The sequence below is a fragment of the Scatophagus argus genome, chromosome 1 (assembly GCF_020382885.2).
Source record: "Scatophagus argus isolate fScaArg1 chromosome 1, fScaArg1.pri, whole genome shotgun sequence".
In the NCBI taxonomy this organism is placed as follows: domain Eukaryota; kingdom Metazoa; phylum Chordata; class Actinopteri; family Scatophagidae; genus Scatophagus; species Scatophagus argus.
Genome location: NC_058493.1, coordinates 851,581 through 875,340, shown reverse-complemented (window position 1 = coordinate 875,340; position 23,760 = coordinate 851,581). Strand labels below are relative to the sequence as shown.

General features: G+C 40.0%; 1 protein-coding gene across 1 annotated transcript; it reads right to left on the bottom strand.

Annotated features, from left to right (window-relative positions):
• Positions 1-777: 777 nt before the first annotated feature.
• Positions 778-20,151, bottom strand: mtch2 (mitochondrial carrier homolog 2). Its single transcript, XM_046384641.1, has 13 exons — positions 19,995-20,151; positions 18,549-18,633; positions 16,326-16,432; positions 11,621-11,647; positions 8,942-8,998; positions 7,252-7,309; positions 7,063-7,114; positions 6,892-6,951; positions 3,625-3,718; positions 2,983-3,030; positions 2,828-2,895; positions 2,675-2,750; positions 778-1,510 (listed from the first exon to the last, which is right to left on the bottom strand). The coding sequence occupies exons 1-13, from the start codon at positions 20,091-20,093 to the stop codon at positions 1,424-1,426; spliced, it is 918 nt and encodes a 305-aa protein (XP_046240597.1). The 5' UTR covers positions 20,094-20,151; the 3' UTR covers positions 778-1,423.
• Between the last annotated feature and the right edge of the window lie 3,609 nt (positions 20,152-23,760).

The window sequence follows — 23,760 nt, the reverse complement described above, 5'->3', positions numbered from 1 at the left end:
CGTTTCAGCTCATCCCAAAAATGTTGATGGTCAGGGCTTTGTGTGTGCCAGTCAAATTCTTCATATTCTAGCATGATACAGTCATGCTAGAACAGAAAAGGGCCTTCCTGAAAGTGTTGCCATGAAGCCCACTAACACTGACCAGAACGTCTTGGTATGCTGAAGCATTAAGATTTCCCTTCACTGGAAGTAAAGGGCCTAGCCCATTACCCCAATCCAATAATGAAGAGATCTGTCCCAATACTTTTGTCTATATAGTGTATCCAGTCAATGGACAGTCGTAGTTTGGAACTTCACTGTCACATACAATGGTAGCAAATTTGTGTGTTTGTATATTACTTTTTGAAACCTCACTGTTAAATATTTATACACAAATTACATGTACACAAAATATTTCTGAAGGTGCAAAACCTTTTTTTTTCTTTACATGTGCAAATTATATCTGTGAGCACAAAAGTTATTCATTTAGTATTTCCGCGAGTGTAAAACTACCACACATTCACAAACCGAGACGTGCATAGTGTTTTTTTTCCCCCAAAAGGTGATATGTAACTGCAGGAAAACAATTGTAATCGTCATTTTACAAGTTCAAAATTTTAATGGCACTAAGTTTGCTCCATTAGGGTTGGGGTTAGTTCTATGACATTGCAACTCTACAATGCCATGCCTTGCTTGTGAGCAAGAACATTTGTCCGCTCGATGGTGTGTCTGATTGCATGTACTATTTCACATACTTTTCAAATTCTAAACTCTACAGCATCAAAGAAAAAAAAAAACTGAGAAAAACAATTTTTTTTATTTGGATCAGTCAGAATGAGCTGATACCAGCCCTTGACTGTTCCCAGTGCCTAGAGAGCTTGGTAAGGTCAGGCCAACTGCTGTGCCTTAGCATATCCATGCATGCTTCTCAACAAGCACCACCTCTGACTCTTTTCCCTCCTTTTACAATAATTAACACATCAATACAATACCACACACCAAGAGGTCCCACTTGATAATTAATATGCGTTACTAGACATTACCACATGCATACTGAAGTGCTGTTCTCAAAAAATCCCATCACGTGGGTGAAGGAGTCAACAAATAATCTGAATGGAAAAAACCTGATTGTGGTGGTGGTGGGGGATGCTTTCACATGGCTCCGTCAGAGCAGAGCCATCGTCCTATCACTTTTCATACCTGGGGTTTTATAAAAAAGAAATGCATTGATGATCCATCTCTTCTGTGAATAAAACCTGCTGGAAATTAACTGGAAACTAATGCGCTTTTATTTTACATGATGGCAGGTTAATAAGAGGAAAAAAACAGTAAACAAGTCAATACAAAAAAAGATTATGTACTGACTGTCCAACCCCCAGATCAGGCAATGTGGATTTTTTTTTGTTTTATTATTACAACTTTGTTCAGCTCGGTTTTCTCTGCTTTAAAAAAATCTCTTCTGGTCAACTGCGTACATCTTTCCTGATGGAAGCTTCCGGAAAAATAAACTATTGCCTCTGCTCATGTTGCCCTGGAATGAAAAGAGGAAAGAAGAGTTTAGTTGTGGCTGGTGTTACCAATGTGTAAACATAAGGACAAAAGTTTTCAGCATTGGCTATTTGAATTTTTAAGTAAAAAGAATAGTAAATGCTTAATACTCAAGACATAAAAGAAGATGGGTCTGTTTACGCCACATTGGAAATCTAATGCACAGTGAAATGATTGGACAACTATTGCTTTATATGAATTTTCTATAACTATTTTTATCATGTGGCTTGTGATGAGTTTGGCTTTATCTTACAATTAAGTTAACGCTTAAATCTATCTTACTGTGCCTATAAAAACTTTTTACCCCCTTGGGTGATTTCCCCTTTCACTGCTTTTATAAATGGAATTATATAATTTGGCTTTTCTGGAAAAAAAAGAAAAACAAACAAGCAAACAAACAACAAACAAAACAAAAAAAACCCAAAGTTAAACAAGTGACTCCATAAATATTTACTCCCCTTTAAAGTGACTGACATAATTCAGCAGGGGTCCAGCCAATTGGTGCGAGTAGTCTCAAAATGAATGAAATGTGAGTGCAGTGAATGATAGAAGGAGAACTTGTCGCTGGACTTGAAAAGGGCTGTTCATGCCTGATCCAAGTGAAGAATGGAGTAAAATTGCAGTGTCCAGATGTGCAAACCTGATTGAGACCTATCCACACAGACTCAGTGCTGTGATTGTGGCCAAAGGTCCATCTGCTAAATACTGACTTGAATATTTATGCAATCACTTGTTTTACAGTATATATTTTTAATTAATCGAGATTACTTTTGTTTTTACTTCAACATTAAAGAGGTTTTTTTTTGTCAATTTTTTTTATCAGAACAAGCCAAATTATACTGACTATGAGACTTGAACTGTATGTTGATAAAATCAATGCTTTCCAAACTGACAAAATACTTTCAATTCTTCAAAACTGATTGGGACCTAGAGATTGTTTTGTGCTCCCAACCAATACGTAGACAGTCATCCAATTAATGGACTTAATAGATGTAAAAAATGTGTTAACTGTAGTTGTTAACATGCTGTGATCCATGTGTTGGTGACCACTAACTAAACTGGTGGCAGTAAAATCTCTGCATGCTGCCACTGAATTGCTTAATGTGACATCAGCAGGAATCCAGTGTTTGGTAAGTGATGTATTTACCTCTCTGCTTAGATGCCTCCAGCAATCCACCCAGGTGGGATATACTGATGCATAGGGTGGCAGGCCTCCAGCGAGCCTGTGGGGAAAGTGGAAATATGAGTCTGCTTAATCTAACACTTCTAAAAAGTCACAACAAATATCTTGCCAACTCACCCGCAGTTATTGACAGCCATGAGGTTTGACACCAAAACAAAAGGGTATGTGATCATACTGGCAAAGAACTACAAGAAAAGAGCAGAGGGTGAACATGATCAACAAACTGACTGGTTGTGAACTCCAATATAGATGGCAGTGTTAGCAAGACTAACCCCAGTCACAGCCTGAGAGCAGTTCTTGATTTCTCCAGTGTGACTCATCTGTACAGAAGAAAGATTGTTGTTAATGTTAATCCTCTATGTGAGCCTGGACCAAAGAACGCTCAACACAAAACCTAAGCATGAATCACACGGTATGGTTTAAAAGACAGTGTCACCCCATGTAGTTCTGCCTGTCAGATTTCTATTATACGGTACAGTAAAGGCTGAATAAACCTGACTTTATCTCAGCTCAGTCACTGCAGAAAACTTCAGCTTTTCAATCAAGCTGGATTCAGATTAAGACTGATCCACTGCTACTTATTTGTTGCTTTTATTGCTTTAATTTATTTGTTTAAACTTGTTTATGTTGCAATAATGGAAAAAAATTAGCATGTTAATGACTGTAAGCACACCGAATAATCAATTAAGGAAATTCCCTAAAATTTGCCTCCTGACTCTGAACTATAATTTGTGTATCTTGAAACTTGCTTCAAGTTCACAGGTTCACTCTGTATTATTTCTTCACCAGTTCAAGTGGGTGGGTCAATCACTTGTACACATCCATGCCCACAACCTCTATGTTATTGTTGCAATTCTGTCCTTAAGCTGAGCAAGTAATATACTGGACTGAGCTGAGTAAAAGGAGTGCCATACCGAGTCATCAATGGCATATGTATTGATGAGGTGAGCCAGCAGGTTACAAATCCACAAAGACAAGATGTCACCAAGCAGGCGAGGGATCAAACCACTGGGGAAAAAAAGAAGCAAAGAACAGTTTTCTGATTAAAACATCTTAAATAAGAAGAGAAAATAATCAGCATACTGTGTATAAGAGCACACCATTATAAAGAAAATTAATGCTAGTCAAAGTGTAATCATTTTCATTTCTAGTGCCGGGTGGCTCATCAAATTTTATTTTCAACTCAATTTTGGCCTCCTACAATCATGAAAACAAAATAATCAAGATATCATGCAACACAGTGATCATGATATCTTGATTGCTAATGAAGATATCATGATCACTGTGTTACATTCTGTATCACAGCGATGTTCTTGTTCTGTGTAGTGTTATCAGTCCAATGCACCACTTTCCTTTACAATCCCTCCCTAACAGTCAAAACCCAAGCCAAGATGTGGAAAAAACAGCCTTTGGTTCAACAGCAAAGATAAAACCAATTCAGTTGTTAGCTAGAGAGTTGTTGGTTGTTACACAGTAAGTGACAACTGTGGCAAAAGCTGTCAGTGTCTTGCTGGTCACACAATAATGACAGAACTGAACAGAAAGCCATAGGGACACTCATGACATCTGTCTCACACAAACAATACAGGCATATCTATTTGTAACAACCAAACTTCCCCTTAACAGATTGTTTTGGCTTCTTGGGTTTTCCCAATTTTGCATCCCAGTAGAAAATAAATATTTAAAGAAGTTAAACGCAATTTACAATATAATGCTCTGAAAGTGCAGACAGGTGCGGCAATATGGAGGAGGTCAGGGAGATATGGAGGGGTGAGGTTGTGAATGGCTTCAAAGGTGAGAAGTATTTTATAGTTGATGTGGTGTGTGATGGGGAGCCAGTGGAGCCGTTGTAAAATGGCTGTGATGTGATAGATGGAGGGGGTGCATGTGATGGTACGGGCGGATGAATTTTGGACTGGTTGTAGTTTATGGTTGAAAAGCAGAGCTGGGTGTCATCCGCGTAGCATGGAAAGCGCATTTGATGTTTGCGGAAAATGTAATCAAAGGGAAGAAGGTGAATGATGAACAACAGGGGCTCAAGGACAGAGCCCTGGGGCACACCTGTGGTGACAGGACTGGGTGGGAGGTGAGCGATTTTAACTGAATGAACTGAGTGCTGCCTGAAAGGTATGAATGAAACCATTTGAGAGGTATGTCTGTGATGTCAATAGAGGAAAGTCTGTCCAGAAGGATGTGAAATTGTGTCGAAGGCCGCACTCAGATTAAGCAGTGGGCAGTCGTGGATCAGCGGTTAGGGTGTCGGACCCGTAACCGGTGGATCGCTGGTTCGATTCCCCGTCCCGGTGTCCATGGCTGAGGTACCCTTGAGCAAGGTACCTAACCCCCACTGCTCCCCGGGCGCTGCACGCGGTCGCCCACTGCCCCGGGTTTGCTGTGTGTGTGTGCACGTCACTTGGGTGGGTTAAATGCAGAGAACAAATTTCGTTGGAGTGAGTTCCCTCCAATGACAAAAATATGTCACTTTATTATTTATTTATTATTATTATTAAGCAGGAGGAGAATGGATAGTGAACAGGAGACAGCAGCAAGGAAGAGGTCATTAGTGATTTTGAGAAGTGCTGTTTCAGTGCTATGGAGAGGACCGAAACCAGGCTGGAATTGTTCATATAAATTATTGTAGGATAGATGAGTATGGAGTTGAGTGGCAACTATTTTTTTCAAGAATTTTGGGGATGAACAGAAGATTTGAAATAGGATGAAAATTATTGAGGTTGTTGGGATCTGAACCAGGTTTCTTGAGTATTGGAGTTACAGCAGCTGTTTTGAGAGAAGAAGAAACAACTCCAGTGCTAAGGGAAAAGTGAATGATACAACATTCAATAATAAAATACAACAAAAGCCTGGTGTATTAAAGATATAAAATGTAGTATTCCCACATTGAAATTGAGTTCCATTCATTCTGTTCATTTTCATTTTCCCAAAGAAATCTGTAATTTAATCATGGATACAGTGCATTTCATTTGGTCATCTGTCACTACAACTCCCAGGGGAGAATCAGAGTTGCAATCATGGGAAAGACAAAGGAGCTTCCATAAAAGCTGAGAGAGAAAATTATTTCATCACACCTGAAGGGCCTTGGGTATGTTAAATAAGCTTCTGTTGTTAAAATAACTCAAATATGCATCAATATATATTTTGTTTTTCATTTTTATGTATATTTTTTTATATATGTTTTTTGTTGTTTAATGAGGTTTTTTGTTATTTATTGTCATTATATTTCATCCACATCACTCTAATGTCTTTTGAGGTGAGGGGGTTGAATATTTCTGATTACAACTGTACTTTGGCTGGTGAGGACATGTTACCATCCTCGATGGACAAATGAGAAAGCACAGTGCAGAAAGACGGAAAGACAGAGGACTATCTGACAAACACATTACATATGATCAGCTCAGCTTTCCCTCAAATGTATCTGGTGCTTTCTGGAAATTTTAGCTTTCCACCATTTAAGATGTAGGAAAACTTCCATCTAGATACGAAGCAGGTGGTTTAAAAAAAGAAAAAGAGGGAACTTCTATCTTGGATCATAAATAACCACTGTTCTGTCCCCAACTTTCTCCACTGACCACCAATCAAGGGTAACAATGAATATCAAAACAGAAAGTTGGAAGGCTAAAGGGGCATGTGAGAAAGGTCTTTGCTTGATGAGTACAGACTGGACACCTGTCTATGAGGATGAACATTTTGACATCAGGGTGGAGATTCTGTACTACACCGTATGGTTGCTCTTAAAGAGGGTGACAAGCCATGAATGGCAGAACAAGCAAAGATCACTATAAAATAAAAAACAAAAGCCTTCAGCAGATGGGGTGAGACTGGGTACCAATGCCCAGTATTATAACTGGCCCCAAGCTAAATTATTAAAGAGCGCAGTATCAATAAATTGTGACATTATTATTTCTGCTCTTGGTACTGAAGACATTAAGAAATGTCATAGAAATAGAAGAAATTTTCTATTTATTGTCACCACATAAAGGTTCTCTTATCTCAGTTTGTCGCCAAATCCATTTCCAGTTAAGACATTTGTCTAAGATGCATTTTTGAAGACAGCAACTGTCATGATTCCATCCTACCTTTGTTTTGTTTATACTGAGAGACACTAGTGGCAGGAACTACAAACTACTAATAGAAAAAAGAAAAACAAGGAAAGTCAAACTTACGCGAAGAAGCCCAGGATGCCTTCTTCTCTGTACACTGTAAAGATGGAGTCAAACACCCCGCTAAGGACAGAACAAAATATATATATATATATATTTAAGTTTTTAACAATTGTTTTTAGCAATAGTTTTAACTACTCATTGAGATCTGTGTCACAAACATTAAAAGTATACCTGTACTTCGTTTCTCTCCCAATAAACTGGACCATACACCGCAAAGTAATCACTGAAAAACAAGTTGAGGGAAACATACATTAAAAAAAGAACACAAAAGCTCTAATACAATCTTGAGAGGTATCCTATGCCTAATATTTTGGTTGCCAGTTAAAAGTGGCATGAGAGATTTGAACAATTTTGACTTACCATGAAAGGGATGTGTAACAATGGTGGCACAGGAACGAGCTATCATCTCTTTGGTTGTCTGTGGAAATGACAAAACAATCACCTGATATTAGCTTTAACTTAGATTAGACTGTTTGTCAGAGACATGACAAAGGCTTCTGGAATTTGTTTTCAGAAACAACGCTACTCTCGGTGTCATCACAGAAACAGTACACACAACCATATACAGTAAGTACACAGCAATGCAGGTCAGTAATATGAGGAGGCCAAGAGGGATGACAGCAATAGGAAACACTGTGAAGCATTTAGTCTTAACAAACAGCGACCTGTAGTCCTTCCCTGAGGGAAGATGCTGGAAGAGGTGATGAGCAAGCTGTTAAGGGTTCAAGATGATCTTTGCTTGCTTTACTGTTTGGCAAGTATGTTGACATTCAGCTGAGGGGAGTAGGTTACCTATGATGACTTGTTGAGAATCTGCTGTAGATTTTCTAGACCATCTGTGCTGCCATATCATACCTTAACACAGAGTGTCATGATGGACTTGATAACCAAGTAGCATGAAAGACAAGTTAAGGCTTGATCCAGAGTTTTCTTTTTCATGTAAAAGCTAATGTGACATGACACTGGTCTCATCTTCTCAGAGTATGACATAAATACTGAAAATCAATCAGATGGACATTCAGAATGCAGTAGTATAGTGAGCGTATCTTAAGTAGTTCTCTTTTGGCCATGATAACTGTACAGTGAAAATCTGATATTGTAATAGACCTATTAAATACGATGATGAACTTTTCCAGATTACAATGAGAGAAGATGCAGAAGGTGACAGTATATTCTGGCATGTAGCCGAGCAGGTACAGACCGTTTGTAAAAATGCAGAGGGTGTAGTTTTAATATTTTAAAACTAAAAATAAATAATGTGATGAGACCTTTTAAAGAGCAGCATCTCATATCTCTGCAATAGTCTTACAGGGTTGCGTAGGTTTCTTTTTTTGCTAGTCTGGTCTACAAACTGAAACCGATGAGGTTTTACGCAACTCAACTGAACCAGTCAGATGTAGGTACAAAGCGTTGCCAGCAGGGCAGGAGCCTCAGGGCAGCCAGCTCAGTGCCACTGCATGTTGCACTTGAAATGAAGCTAATGCCATTTTTTCTCAAGCTGTACCAGGCTGAGGCCTTATTTTATTATTTTTATGTTGAAACTTAGAAGAAGAAAAGTTGAATAGTTTTTATGAGAAATAAAAGCAGAATGTGTCAAATTTGGTCTGTTGGATTGTGGTGCTGCTACATTCTCATTAATGTGCTCTCATTCGGTCTCATTCTCTTTCACTCTGAGTCATTGGGGCACTTCATTCAGGTATTTCTTAGTGTAACAGTCTAGTCAGATTTATGGCTCAATATCAGATCTGTTTTGTTTGTCTTGTTTTTTGTTTTTTTTAAACATTGGCATCGTGGATCAGCGGTTAGGGTGTCGGACCCGTAACCGGTGGATCGCTGGTTGGATTCCCCGTACCGGTGTCCATGGCTGAGGTACCCTTGAGCAAGGTACCTAACCACCACTGCTCCCCGGGCGCTGCACGCGGTCGCCCACTGCCCCGGGTTTGCTGTGTGTGTGTGCACGTCACTTGGGTGGGTTAAATGCAGAGCACGAATTTCGTTGGAGTGAGTTCCCTCCAATGACAAAATATGTCACTTTCATCTTTCATCTTACCTCATTAACAATGTACTGTAGAGAGCCCTCCACAGCCTTCTGCTGACCACCCAGTACCTGAACAGGATAGACACAAATCTTAACATCACAGTGTTTTCCACTTACATACAATGTCCAGCTGGGTGAACAGTAACTATTTGGGGCTAGGTGGGAGTGGGGACAGATTCCCACATACAACGCAGCTGACAGTGTCTTTCTGATGTTATTTGAGGGATGACCAATTACTGAAACCCTTAATCCAGTGAAAATTTATAGCATTAGTTAAATCAACCAAGATCTAAAAAGTGACAGCAATGTGACTCAAACAGTTAGAAAGTACAGCTGTGGCCAAAAGTTTTAAGGATGACACAGATATTAATTTTCAGGTCTGCTGCCCGAGTTTTTATGATGGCAATTTGCATATTGTACTGCACTCCTGAACACTATTGAACAAACTGCAATTAATTGCAAAGTCCCTCTTGAAAATCCCTCTTTTTTGCCATGAAAATGAATTAATTCAACCCCCCCCCCCCAAAAAAAAAAAAAAAAACAAAAAACAAAACATTTCCACTGCATTTCAGCCCAGCCACAAAAGGATCAGCTGACATCATGTCAGTGACTCCGTCATTAACACAGGTGAGAGTTTTGGCAAGGACACGGCTGGAGATCACTCTGTCATGCTAACTGAGTTAGAATAACAGACTAGAAGCTTTAAAAGGAGGGTGGTGCTTGAAATCATTGTTCTTCCTCTGTTAACCATGGTTACCTGCAAGGAAATATGTGCAGTCATCATTGCTTTGTACAAAAAGGGTTTCACAGGCACGGATATTGCTGCTAGTAAGACTGCACCCTAAGTCGACCATTTATCGGATCATCAAGAACTTTAAGGAGACAGGTTCAATTGTGGTGAAGAAGGCATCAGGGTGCCCAACAAAGTCCAGCAACAGCCAGGGCCGTCTCCAGTCAATTCAGCTGCATGATTGGGGCACCACCAGTGCAGAGCTTGCTCAGGAATGACAGCAGGCAGTTGTGAGTGCATCTGCATGCACAGTGAGGCGAAGACTTTTTCAGGATGGCCGGTTGCCAAGAAGGACAGGAAAGAAGCCACTTCTCTCCAGGAAAAACATCAGGGACAGATTGATATTCTGCAGAGGACTGGGGTAAAGTCTTTTTCTCTGATGAATTCTCTTTCCGATTGTTTGGGGCATCTGTAAAAAAGCTTGTCTGGAGAAGACAAGGTGAATGCTACCATCAGTCCTGTGTCATGCCAACAGTAAAGCATCCTGAGACCATTCATGTGTGGAGTTGCTTCTCAGCCAAGGGAGTGGGCTTGCTCACAATTTTGCCTAAGAACACAGCCACAAATAAAGAATAGTACAAAAACATTCTCCAAGAGCAACTTCTCCAAACCACCCAAGAACAATTTGGTGACTAACAATGTCTTTTCCAGCATGATGGAGGACCTCGGGCAAAAGTGGCTCGGGGAACTAAACATCGAAATTGTGGGTCCAAGGCCAGGAAATTCCCCAGACCTTAATCCCACTGAGAACTTGTAGTCAATCCTCAAATTCTGACAAACTCCAAGCACTGATTATACAAGAATGGGCTGCCATCAGTCACGATGTGGCCTAGAAGTTGATTGACAGCATGCTAGAAAGAATTGCAGAAGTCTTGAGAAAGAAGCATCAACACTGCATTGACTCTTTGCATAAACTTAATGTAACTGTCAATAAACACCTTTGACACTTGAAACGTTTATACTTCAGTATACTGTAGTAACATCTGACAAAAAGATCTATAAACACTGACGCAGCAAACTTTGTGAAAAACAATGTTTGTGTCATTCTCAAAACTTTTGACCGCAACTGTAGTCCGTTGGTAATGTTTTAGTGTCTGGCCATCCAGACAATCTTGAAGTTTCATCTCCCTTTTAATAACATCAATTAACTATTTAAAACCAAACTTACCAGAAAAAACTGAGCACTTGTATACATCAACATAAGAACTATAGAAATTGATATGAACCATTTTTGGGAAAAAATTATCTCACATGAACTTTGAGTTTTCAATTTGGCCCATGTCCCATCTGCTAACATGGAGGGCAAGGGGTTTCTGACTTACACTGGATTCCAACACCAGGGGACAATCAAGATATTTTGGTTTCACTTTTGGGGAGTCCTCATGCCGTCCATCTTTATACACACTCAATGCTGTGGACAATATCATCATGTGCAAATCCAGTGGACAACATCCAACCCTAATGAAGAACAGTACTGAGTATGTAGTGCCTACTGTAATCCAAAGTCAAGCAAGACCTGACAGAATTTTCCACACAAAAACAAACACACCAAATTGGAGAGCCATGAGCCACTGCATCCATGTGTTACACAAACCGGTAATCACATTTGGCCTGAACATCTGAGGTCAACGCTAGAAATGTCTTCAAAGAGAGACAGTCTGAGAATGTGCTCCTCACTCCAACTTCCAGAGTAAGTGTTTGGAACCATGGGATTTAGAAGAAAAAAAATAAGAAAGTAATAAAAATATATACTTTCATAGTCCTAACCCATACTTTCATATACCTTTACAATCATATGGTATATCAGATATATGCACCCTATATTAAATTGTACTGTGTCAATATACTGCATGCAACATCTAATTTGTAGAATAAACAAATAAATCACAAACAACTCCTACCTGACGTGTTCCTTGTTCCTGACATTTCTGTAAGAAAGCATAAGTAAACATTATAAAACTGCCTATGTGAGTAAAGTCTTCAAGTTACACTTGGCTAGCAAAGACACTACTTTATCATGTTTAAATAGTAACATTGAGTCAATGCAATATGCAATACATACAACCTATTTATACCTGGCATGAAAATGCTTCCTGGATCATGAGAGATACAGTATGTTTGTGCTTGACCTCATAAATGAATAGGTGAAGGCACCCAAAACAACCCCAAATGTAAACAGCAGTTTGTCAAATGTAGACCAATCAGCCACAACATTAGAATCAAGGGAATGACATTAACCATCTGTTTTAGAGATGCACCGATTGACCGGCCAGAGGCCAGAATCAGCTGTTTCTTCGTGTTCTCGGCCTGGACTGGAGACCGGCCGGTCAGTCTCCTCTTTCTCCAATTTTGTGTACTGTGTCCACCCAGTGAGCAGCAAGGTTCAAATGATCTACGTATGCGCACAGCGGTGCAGGTAATAATGTCACAGCTGTGTGCATGTCTTTATTGTGCATTCCATTTGTACTTGAAAGTCATTTTCAGAGTTGTTTTCTGAGTTCCAAAGCCGGAAGTGACAAATGGAACAACCCCCGATGTCGGAAAACCAACTCGTCAACTCAGTCGACCTTAGAGGACACAGAGTTCACAAACAAAGATGGCAGCCCCGAGTATAGACTATAATAAAAGCTGTGGTTTTTCTTTTAGTAAGTGGCATACACAACACAGTCTTACTCTTGCCTATAGGCATGCAGCTAATGCAAATGGAAAACGAAACAAATGGATTGTTTTTTTTACTGGACGTGACATCACTCCAAGTCCCAAGTCATGACTTACGAGTGCAAATGGAAGGCAACATTAGCATGGAAGTACTTCACAATGAGTGAAGATGACACAGAGCTCATGATTTGAAATACCTTTAAGGCCAAAATATACCGTGGGGGGGACTCCCGTGAACACATTCAGACCAAACCTAATCAGACACTTAAAACACCATCATCCAACTGACAATGCCCAGTTTGAAGAAGCTAGCAAAGGAAAAGCAGCTAAAGCTAAACCTAGCCAGAGCTCAGAACCTGCCACAAGCCAGCAGCCTCTCCTATCTTTCTTTGATATGAGCAGTGAAAAGACCAAAGCAATTACGAGGAAAAATATGGAATTCATGGCCCCGAATGATCAGTCGTTCTCCATAGTTGAAGATACAGACTTCAGAAATCTGATAAATTACCTCAGCCCAAAATACAGAATATCATGAAACATTACTTTTCAGATGTTGCTTTACCGGAGTTGTTTAATCTTGACACAGACAGTGGGCACTGCCAAAACCACACTGCTTGAGGCGGTTCAGAGAAGGTTTGGCAACACCGAAAAGGAGGCCAAAAGGAGCCACTGTTCTTGACCCCAGGCAAGTTCTATAGCCTACTGTTACCATGGAAAAATGACTATTATTATTATTATTATTATTATTATTATTATTATTGCTATTCTTCTTATTATTGTTGTTGGCAATATTTCTACTACTACTAGTATTACTACTACTAATAATAATATAATTATTGCCAATAATCATCATCATCAACATCATCATCTTGATAAACCTTAAGTGTATCCTAGAGTACAAAACAAATTGGATGAGCATAGCTATAGGCTCTTAGTCATGCCTTAAGTTTCCTGGCTATATCTGAAACACAATCAAATGCTACTTCTCAGCGGAAGTTAAAGGCCAGGTGAAACAGGCACTTTTGACTATGCTCAAAGGGGGAGATCAGACATGCACCTGATGAACCTGCGGCAGAAGTATCCACAGTACCTGGTCCTTTCACAGACGCATCTGTAGCGATAAAGCCATGAAGTCTACTAGGTTCAGTACATGGTGAAATACTGAAGAGGAATGCTGAGGTGGAGCAGCTGCTGGCCAGCCCTTCATCTACACAGGTACAGAGGTACCCGTCCAAGCTGCCCAGCAGCAGAAGTGCAAACACATTGACCTACTGGAGGATCAACAAAGATCATTCCCCTGCACTTGTTCCATTTGCCTAAGCCTAGCTTAGGGTCCCATGTACAACTGTTGATAGTGAGCGCTTGTTTAGCTTGGCCAGCCAAGTGGTAGATGAGAGGAGAAATCAACTATCAGGCAGAGATGCATCTGAGAGAGAAGAAAGAAAAACTTGCCATTCATGCTCAAGCAATAGCATTTTGCCTTTAAATAAGGTTGGCAACAAAGACTGACTGGCGACCAGTCCAGAATGTACCCTGCCTCTCGCCTGTAGTCAGCTGGGATAGGCTCCAGCCTGCCGCAACCCTTACAGATCAGCGGCATAGAAAATGGATGGATGGATAGATGTTATTTGTATCTCTTTCCAGTTGCAGTGCACTTTATTTTGAGAGGAACCTGTAAAGTGTAATTTTATGAATTATAAAAATAAAATTTTGCATTGAAGAAAAGTTGATTTTTGTTTGTATATGCTATCAATTATAATTCTAAGAAAGAAAACTGAAATCCGTAAAAATCAGTATCGGCAGTTCACACTTACACAATAATTAGAAATTGGAATTGGCCAAGAAAATTGCAATAGGTGCACCTCTAATCTGTTTTCAATGCACAGTTCTGTGGGGAAACCTTGGGCTTCTGGCAATCATGAGGATGTTCTTTGACACACAGCACCCACCTAAAAATGGCGATGGCTCTTCCTGTTAGCAGCAGCCTCCCCCAGCTGGACAATGTACCCCGTCACATTTCGAAAACAGCTCAATGTGAATGTCTCAAGGACCACAACAATAGCCTACAGACTCCCCAGACTGAGAATCTGTGAGATGCACCAGAATAAGCCGGATTCAGATTGGCTTCAATCTCAATACACAGAAAGGAGCCAACATTCAAATGCAGTTCAACATAAAATACCCCAAAGGACCTTTGTCCCTTCCCTGACAGATCAGAGCTGTCTTGGAAGTACAAGGGGGACCTACAAAATATTAAGTAGGTAGTTTTAATGTTGTGGCTGATGGGTGCAAACATCACGCAACATACACATTGAGTCTAATCCTCTCCCAGAGTTGATAACTTCCCATTTCAGACATTTCTGAGCAAAACGTATACCAGCTTCTACTCTTGAAGACTTGCTACTTTTCTAAGTTTTACATCACTGTAAAAATAATATCTCTTGGCTTTGTACTGTTAACTGACCTGTTCAGCCTATATAGACCTAGCATCAACATGCATCACATGACCACTTGTGTTTGGATCTCACTTGCCTGCTCTATATAGAACTAACTGGGACAAACGGGAAAAATATTCTTACACAAATAACTGAATATATAACATTTTCTGAATTTATGAGCAGGTTCAAAAGTGAGCCATATTAAGAGAGCCTGGGGATGTTCCCCATGGGCAGTCTATGTTGGTTACTGTTCATTGTATCTGTGAAATTTGACGTGTTTACTGACAATATAACGTTGCCTTCTTTAATAAATTTATGTAAATAACAAAATCAGTTGGAGCAGTGTGTTCAAATAGCTGTCAAAATGTTAAGATAATCCTTTATTAGTCCCACAGTGGGGAAATTCAAAAAAGGAAAGGTTGAAATGTAAAATGCACTGCAGAAAGGCTGGTAGAGTGATGTCACAACAAACAAACACTTTCTACAAGCAATGAAACACCGTAATATGTTACAAGAAAGCATGAAAGATTTAAACTTTGCCATAGCAATTTTGCAAAGTTTATTAAGATTCTCCCTATACACACAACTCTCATTTTTTTCAAACTGGGGATATTGTGGTTACTAGTTCATTTGATAACACACGGTCAGTTGAAATAGTGTGTTCTCAAACATGAGCTACTTATCTTGGCGGGTAAGAGAGCCCAAATGCATAACATGCACTACAATGAACTAAATGAGAAATCAGATGACATGTAATTCTTTCTGCCTATTGCCTTTTTTATTTCCGGTTTCCTTACTTAATTCTTTGTTACAGTGGAAGAGAATCTGGTTATTATTGCTGATTAAAAATTAATGATCTAGCTAGAACCAACTCAACTTTATAAAACATCCTACTGACAAACTGAGTCAACACAGCAGACACATAAGAGAGAAACAGGAAGAGACTGGGCCAGAAATAGTTAATGTAGTTGATGTTGAATTAATATACTCTAGTTAAAAGTTTTTTTAACAACTTAGGCTAGCACACCAACAGTCTAAATGCATCTGTGTGTTACCGGCTGAGCCTCTGCCTTTCAGGAAGGTGGCCTTCAGGGTAAATTGACATAGTCTAATGGGTATGCTGTGGAAAGTGAGTCTCTCCTAGTGCGTGAGTAAAATACCAGCACAACAAGAGCAGAGTTTCCATTATCTGGTCGTAATAGTTTTTTAACTCCAAAAATATGTTTAAGTCAGACATATTTAAATCCCTCTGATCATAATGTCCTGTGAAAATAATTTTGTGCTTTCATACCAAAGATTCTCATGTGTACATGAACTTTTTCTTGCAATTAGCAACTGTAACTAATATAGCTACATTTATATAATTTTCTTGAGCACTTCACAAACAACAGGAAAAATGATACTAACTGTATTATACCATACAGGTATCAATACACCTGTTTATCAGAAGAACAAGCAATAGTTGTGTTATATGGTTTTATGATGTACTATTGTACCTATTTTGGCATACCTGCACAACTCTGCTGTGGACCACGGTACCGATGGTGCCAGCACAAAGCCTTGGACCAAGTCCTTTGAGGAGACCCACTTTTCCATCAATCTTAATGATGTGCTTTGCTGTTCATTCACACAATACAAAGCAAAATAAGAACAAGTTACAAAAGACATTTTTGAAAACAGTATGTTTATAATGTAATATAAAAGGTGTCTTCTAATTCTTCTTCTAAAGCCACAGACAATACCAAAACACTGTTTCCTGGACTATATTAGTTTTGCACAGTCTACCCAGCAAGTTCTGCGATAACATATGCATGAAAGCAAATGCGCAGATCTCATCCATTTTGCAGAAGGGCTGTGTACTGACAAGAATCTGATCCTGCAACATGCATTATGATACTAAGGTTACGATACAATATATTGCATTATATTGTGATAATGTAAACAAGGCAATACATTGCTTCATAAGCTTGTGAGCTTTGTGTTTATGCTAGCATGTGCTCAATATGTGCAATATGCAATAAAGCAATATGTGTATCAAAAAAGTTAATCCAGACACACCTCTTTATGGAGCTGTTTTTCAGGGGTTGGGCTAGGTCCCTTACACCCAGTGAAGGGAAATATTAATCCTTCAGCATGCCAAGACATTTTGGACAATGCTATGCTTCCAACTTTGTGGCAACAGTTTGGGGAAGACCCTTTTCTATTAAGGCGTGACCGTACCGCAGTGCACAAAGTAAGGTCCATAAAGACATGGTTGGATGAGTTTGGTGTGGAACAACTTGACTGGCCCACACAGAGTTCTCTCAGAGCTCAACCCCATCAGACATCTTTGGGATGAGCTGGAATGGAGACTGAGAGTCAGGCCTTTTTGTCCAACATCAGTGCCTGCCCTCACAAGAATGGGCAAAAATTCCCACAGAAACATTCCAAAATCTTGTGGAAAGCCTCCCCAGAAGAGTGGAAGCTGTTATAGAAGAAAATCTGTCTATGTATTCAGAATAACATTTAAGTCCCTGTTGATGTGATGGTCAGGTGACCTGAAACCTTGGTCTATGTAGTGTAGATTACAGCAATTACAATAGACAACTTGAGATTTTTTTATGCTTGATCCTGCTTTGCTGCCAAGGTGATTGTACTTGTACATGTGTAATGACAATAAAGTTGAATCTAACCTAATCTAATCTAATTGTGCACTGCTGGTGCTGCAGCTGATGGAAGGTTGATTAGAAAACTGATTAGTCTACCGGTACTTATTACAGGTAATATTCAATCAACTGTTCAATTCATTTCACTTTGACATGGCCAAACACTGAAGTGATTTTCACATACGCTTCATTATAGGACAGCATCAGACGTAAATGTAGTTTTTGAATATAATGTTTAAACATGCTGAATCAAGTTAAAAGTGTAAAAGCCCTGCAATGTGTAGTTAATATATTTAAAATAAACGTGATGCAGTAAAGGTGCACTAAGTCGAATAATAAATATGCACAATAAGGATGCACACAATGCATTTTGGCATGAAACACTGTATGTCAACATTTTTGTTGTTTGCTGGAAAATAACTGCCTTTGGCTTGTGTCATTACTTTTTAAGTATAAAGACATATTTGCTTTTGGGAGCCTCATATTCCTGCTGACAAGTAGAACAACTGCTGTCAAATTCCCGCAAATCTCCCAAAATTAGAGGAGCAGGGGCACAGAATAAAAAAGGGGGAAAAAATAAAGTTGGGAGAGTCGATATTTTCGGACCAATGGCAAAGGAGCAAAAGAATTTTGTTTCAAGGATCACGAGCTGTTGGGCAAATGGGCTTTTGGTCCAAGCAGACAGTTTTCGGACTACTTAACTAGGGTTTCATTTGGGCTGTCTGAACAGAGGCACAAAACCATCTAACAGCCCTCAGCCCTGCATAAAGCAATGCAACTGAAGCAGCTTTCAGACACACACCTTATTTGGTAAATGTGCTGAAAACAAGTTGCTTCGGGTTGTTTGCATGTTTGGTTAAACTCCCAAGTCACATTTTTTCAAAGGCAAATTTGAATCTAGTAAGTTAAGACCTCATCACATTTCCATAACTTCAAACAGAGCTATGAAATTAAAGCTGCGGCAGTACAAGGTTAAATACCCACAGAGTGACATTAAAAGCAAATCTCTTTCTGCTTTCTCAAGACCACTGTAATAAATACCATGATTCCAGCTCTGGAAAGGGCTTACACTGGAGAGTCAGACTCACCATAAGCAAACAATCCAGGCAGTTGGTAGACCTGTCTGCCAAAGAGGTTCCTTCCCAGGGTGGGAGGGAGCGGCTCATGTCCCACCTGTCAAAACACAATTATAATGGTAAAGGAACATCAACTTTTCACAAACCAACAAAGGCTTTTCCACATTTCCTGGTTTCCTTTTAATGCATTTAATGAAGTAGTTCCCTTTTTGCTTCAGTGTTTTGTTCCTATTGCCAGTTAAATTCATTTCAGACTTCACACAATACAAACGTTTCTATGTCTGTTACTTTGACTGTCTTTAACTTTGACTGTAACTGCGTTACATGGCTGAATATAAGTCGGTTAAATGACCGAAGTAAGTTCAAATGTTAGCTTAACTTGCTAGCGACCGCTAATCTTATCTAAAAATTTATAACACATTAACATACATGGCGACAGCTAACTGTACGATCTGCTGTAAAACAAAATGAATAAACAAAAAACATGCTAGCACAACGAAACATTACGCTTTTCTGACTTTTTCTTTTTAACAGGGCAGTAAAGCCATTATAGTGAAACTTACAGGGTACCTAGGAACCTAGAAATCACGGCCATTTCAGTCAGCTGTTGTAAAATGCAGAAACATACACTATATCAAGTCAGTCATCAGAATATACCCAAGGTCTAAACTGTCGCAGCCTACATGTCATAAGAATCTAAGCAACCTGTTCATTTAACGGACTACACGTTTGGTCGTATGCTGCAAATACCGCCTCTCATTTATGCGAACGTGCTCATGGCTACATTGGGAAATACCGGGTTGGCTTATCAAGTTGAGCCACCTTCATATGTCTCCTCAACGTCACTGCGATTGTTAGCGTTAGTGAAGCCACAAAACCGAAAGACAGCCTTAGTATGCTGAACTCGCTGCCCAGGCCGCTCGGCGGCTGACAGCCAACTTAACGTTACCTTGCTAACTGTGCAATTCAATTCATATGTATTGGGACGTAATACGCCTGGTTTGTTTTCGAAAACAACTTATGTACATTTAGCTGGAAGAAAATCAACGAAGCAACACTACACATTGAAACAGTGACGTTAAGAACATAACAAATTGGTTCAATCACCTCGCTTCCGCCCACTCCAGACTATGGGAAACAGAAGGTCATTGGGACAACAGACGTAGCTAGCTGTTATTGTTTTCAGAATGTTTTCCCATATACATACATATGTGTGTGTGTGTGCTTAATTAAAAAAAATCTATGATAATGATTCATTATAGTGCTTAAATCATGCAACGCTACACATTCATTTACTGAGAAGCGAGGTTACATTATCTGTTATCAATTGAGTTTGACAGTTTGCTCTTCCTCTTCTTCCTAGTTGAGTTATGCTCCATAGGGTTAGCAAACTGTGGCTAAAACAGCTTCTGGAACAATAACATCCTGCCAGCATCTGCAAGAACATTCTCCCCTTACCTGAATCAGGACCTTGATGTACATCAGAGGGTGGGAGAGGACGGTGAGCCCTGTCCCCAGCAAAACTTGGCTACACGTGTCCGCCATTTTTGGAGACATAGGGAATCCAGGAAGTTCTTCTTCTTCTTCTTCTTCTTCGTCTTCTTCTTCTTCCTCCTCTTCCCACCACCTTATGCGAGTGTATTAGTGTGGATCGGACCGTAGATTTACAATCTGTGTCTCTTCAAAAAAAAAAAAAAAAAAAAAATCACCCACGCTCACCTACCTATGTACTATCAAAGGAAATCTAACATAATGCATTTCCATTCTCCTGAGTGGGGCGCTCGCTCGGTAGTCCAGAATGAATGGGGGCTCAAGGAGCTGTAGCCCCAAAATGTCATTATTATGGTGAAATTTTTTCTTTTCATTTTTCTTTACGTCATGTATAAGTGGTGCAGCCAGCAGATTTAGTTCCGTTAGATTAGATTTTCTTTTGTTGTAAAGAAATACCTCTCTGTGTTACTATTTAAATATTTGCAGCATTCGCCATTTTGTTGTCACACATCAGTCAAGCACTGTTTCGTGTTAACCACGCCTCTAACGTCTGCTGTAGCTATCGTTGGGACAGGAATTAGGGACGATAATACCCAAAACCGAAACCGTATTAGTGTGGTTATGTTCACATAATCATAACTGAAGTTAGCCTAGCGCAATGTAACGCTGTAACAGGCATCTTTTCACTACTCCGTCGAGGACTACCTCGCGAGTGCCCCCTAGGTTAACCGGGAGTTAATGTAAATAATTATTTACATCTACTTCGAGACCAAAACACACGAATTTCATTTTAGTTTTTGCTAATATAGTATCGATGATATATCAGAATTGCAAAGAAAAAATGTCTATGCCTGTTCGTTTTTCTTACAGTGCAAACGGTTTCGCCCATAAAGCGCGTATGCTGATTGGTCAGTTAAAGATTTACGATAAGCAGCGAAATTTTACGGTAGGCTAACTTCAATTATCATTACGTGAGCATAACCACAATAATACGGTTTCAGTTTTGTGTATTACAGTCCTAATGTATTTCCTAACGATGCCTACAGCAGACTTTAGAAGCGTGGTTGAAACAAAACACAAACTTGCATGATTGCATAAAAAATGCCGAATGCCGTAAACTGGCGCGTATGCCGCAAATACTTAAATAATAATAATAATACAAAAAATACCTCATCACAAAAACCATGGAATTTTAGTCTGATATAACTGTATCTATTGTCTCTACCGTTCACACAGAAAACATAAAGAAAATTGGCAGAATTTTTTTTGTACTATGCACCAATTTTTCGCACCAAGTTACACTTTGGGGTTAGCTCCATGAGCCCCCAGTCATTTTGGACTATCTCGCGAGCGCACCCCTTATAACCGGAAGTGTAAGAGAGTGGGAGTTCTTTCCATAGACATAATAAAGAGTTGACGCCGCATCGACCGCTACTGGCTATTGGCGCTGACGAGCCGTTGGGCCGCCATCTTGGACCGGTCACCCGCTCCACTCAGTTTTTTCTTTTTTTTAAATTGAAATATTCAATACAAGGCAGTTATTATAATGTACATACATACAAACAACAGAACGTCAGCCAGGGGGTAGGCTACTTAGATAAATGCAGAAAATGTAGAGCACAAGCGATATGTTTTCATAGCTTTCTTATTGTTAGATTCACAGATACTTTCCATATACTGTTGTTTCCTTCAGAAATGCAATAAAATAAGGGTTTGAGTGACTAACTTTGGCTTTGTGTATGTGATATTTACCTAATATAATTATTAAGTTTATGACATACAATTCTTTTTGTTTTTTACTTTTAACATCATGAACACCAAAAAGTATACTGTTCCATTCTAAAAGGAAGACTGAGTCAATCTTCAGTTTGATGTAATGCAGTACCTCTTTCCAGAAGATGGCAGTATAGTGACAGTTCCAGAACAGGTGCATCATAGTTTCAGGCTCAGATCCACAGAAAGAACAGTTCCCACACACATCCTTTCCAAATCTTAGCAGATAGTGTTTGGTAGGATAGTATTTATGGATTAATTTATAAGACACTTCTCTAACTTTGTTTGTAATCAAATATTTGTATGGAAGATTCCATATATAAACCCAGTTCAACCCGTTTAATATTAGATATTTTATATTAGACCAGTACTGGACAACATATGGGGTAGTGGGACCCGCTCCACTCAGTGTAATCTGTTTGGCAGGCACAGTGACGTGTCAGCGCATTTAATCAATCATAACTCGCTGAATATTTCACAGATTTTCACAAGGTTTTTTGCTGCAAACGTCATACATGTAGCTATGATACTGGACACACGGAGAGAGAATAAAAATGTAGATTCTCAAGTTAAACACAAGAAATTGACACCCCCTCGCCCCATATTTACACATGCACAAGGATTCAAGGAACTTTATTGTCATACCAGCTCACATTCACATGTTTATGGTACGAAATTAGGACTCAGGTCCCGGGAGCATTAAGTGACTATAAAAATATAAAGTACGAATAGAATATAAGCTAAACAGAAAATAGAATATAAAAGAATAAAAGAATATAAAACTAGACATTTAAATAAGCTAAACCTTAAATAAGAAGCCAGTTTTAACATATAGCAGCCTAAGTATGCATGTGCAAGTGTGTGCAAGTATGAGGTAGTCCAAAAAGTAGTCCTTAATATTGCACTTGTGTATTGCACTTGTAGGATAAAGTGTTTGTAGTGCAGGGATGGGGGGTGGGACTACAGGGCATGGCTGGAGTTCCTCAGTCTGACAGCTTCAGAGAAGAAGCTGTTCCTGAGCCTGGTGGTCCTGCTCCGGATGCTCCTCAGCCGTCTGCCTGAGGGAAGGGGTTGGAAGAGTCCGTGTGCAGGATGGGTGGAGTCCTTCGTGATGCGGAGGGCCTCCCCCTGCATCTTGCTGTGTAGAGGTCTGAGGTGGTGGGGAGGCTGACCCCCATGGTCCTCTGTGCAGCCTTTACCACCCTCTGAAGAGCCTTCCTCTCAGCAGCGGTGCAGTTGCCGTGCCACACAGTGATGCAGGTACAGAGGACGCTCTCCACCGCGCAGTGGTAGAAGCTTCTCAGTACTGAGCTCCCAAGCCCAGCTCGCCGCAGCTTCCTGAGACGCTGGTGGGCCTTCCTGACCAGCCGGGAAATGTTGGTGTTCCAGGTGAGGTCCTTGGTTAGGTGCACACCAAGGTACCTGTAGCTGGAGACCACTTCCACAGCTACTCCTCTGATGTGCAGGGGAGGGGTGGGGCGCCTGTCCTTCCTGAAGTCCACCACCATCTCTTTGGTCTTCGTCACATTGATGCAGAGGTTGTTTTCTCTGCACCACTGCACCAGGTGTTCCACCTCCTCTCTTCACTACATGACAGCTGGGATGCCTCGCCGAGCAGTCGTACGTCAGCAGAGTGAACAGAAGGGGGCTCAGCACACAGCCCTGGGGGGAACCAGTGCTGAGGGTGATGGAGGAGGAGGTGGAGTTGCTAATGAAAGTTTTAATTTTTGATTTTTTTTTAATCATGAATGATTTTTGATTTTTTTTTAAATTTCCCCCAAATCCCCCAAAAGACTCTTTACTGTGGTCTTTGCTCTCTTTTCTCTTGCCATGGCATTCTTCTTCTCGTTCCAGACTTTCCACTCTTGCTAAGGCTTCACTGAGTCTGACCTTAAGAGAGGTAGGAGAGGCAGACGAGGCATAGCCATGATCCTAGTAGAAAGAGGGATGGACATGGTTT

Excerpts from the sequence above, each read along its gene's own strand:
- mtch2 (XM_046384641.1), bottom strand. The coding sequence starts at position 20,093 with ATGTCTCCAAAAATGGCGGACACGTGTAGCCAAGTTTTGCTGGGGACA. Across the intron at positions 16,433-18,548 it reads GCCTGGATTGTTTGCTTATG|CAAAGCACATCATTAAGATT; the intron begins GTGAGTCTGACT and ends GTGAATGAACAG. Across the intron at positions 11,648-16,325 it reads TCCACAGCAGAGTTGTGCAG|AAATGTCAGGAACAAGGAAC; the intron begins GTATGCCAAAAT and ends GCTTTCTTACAG.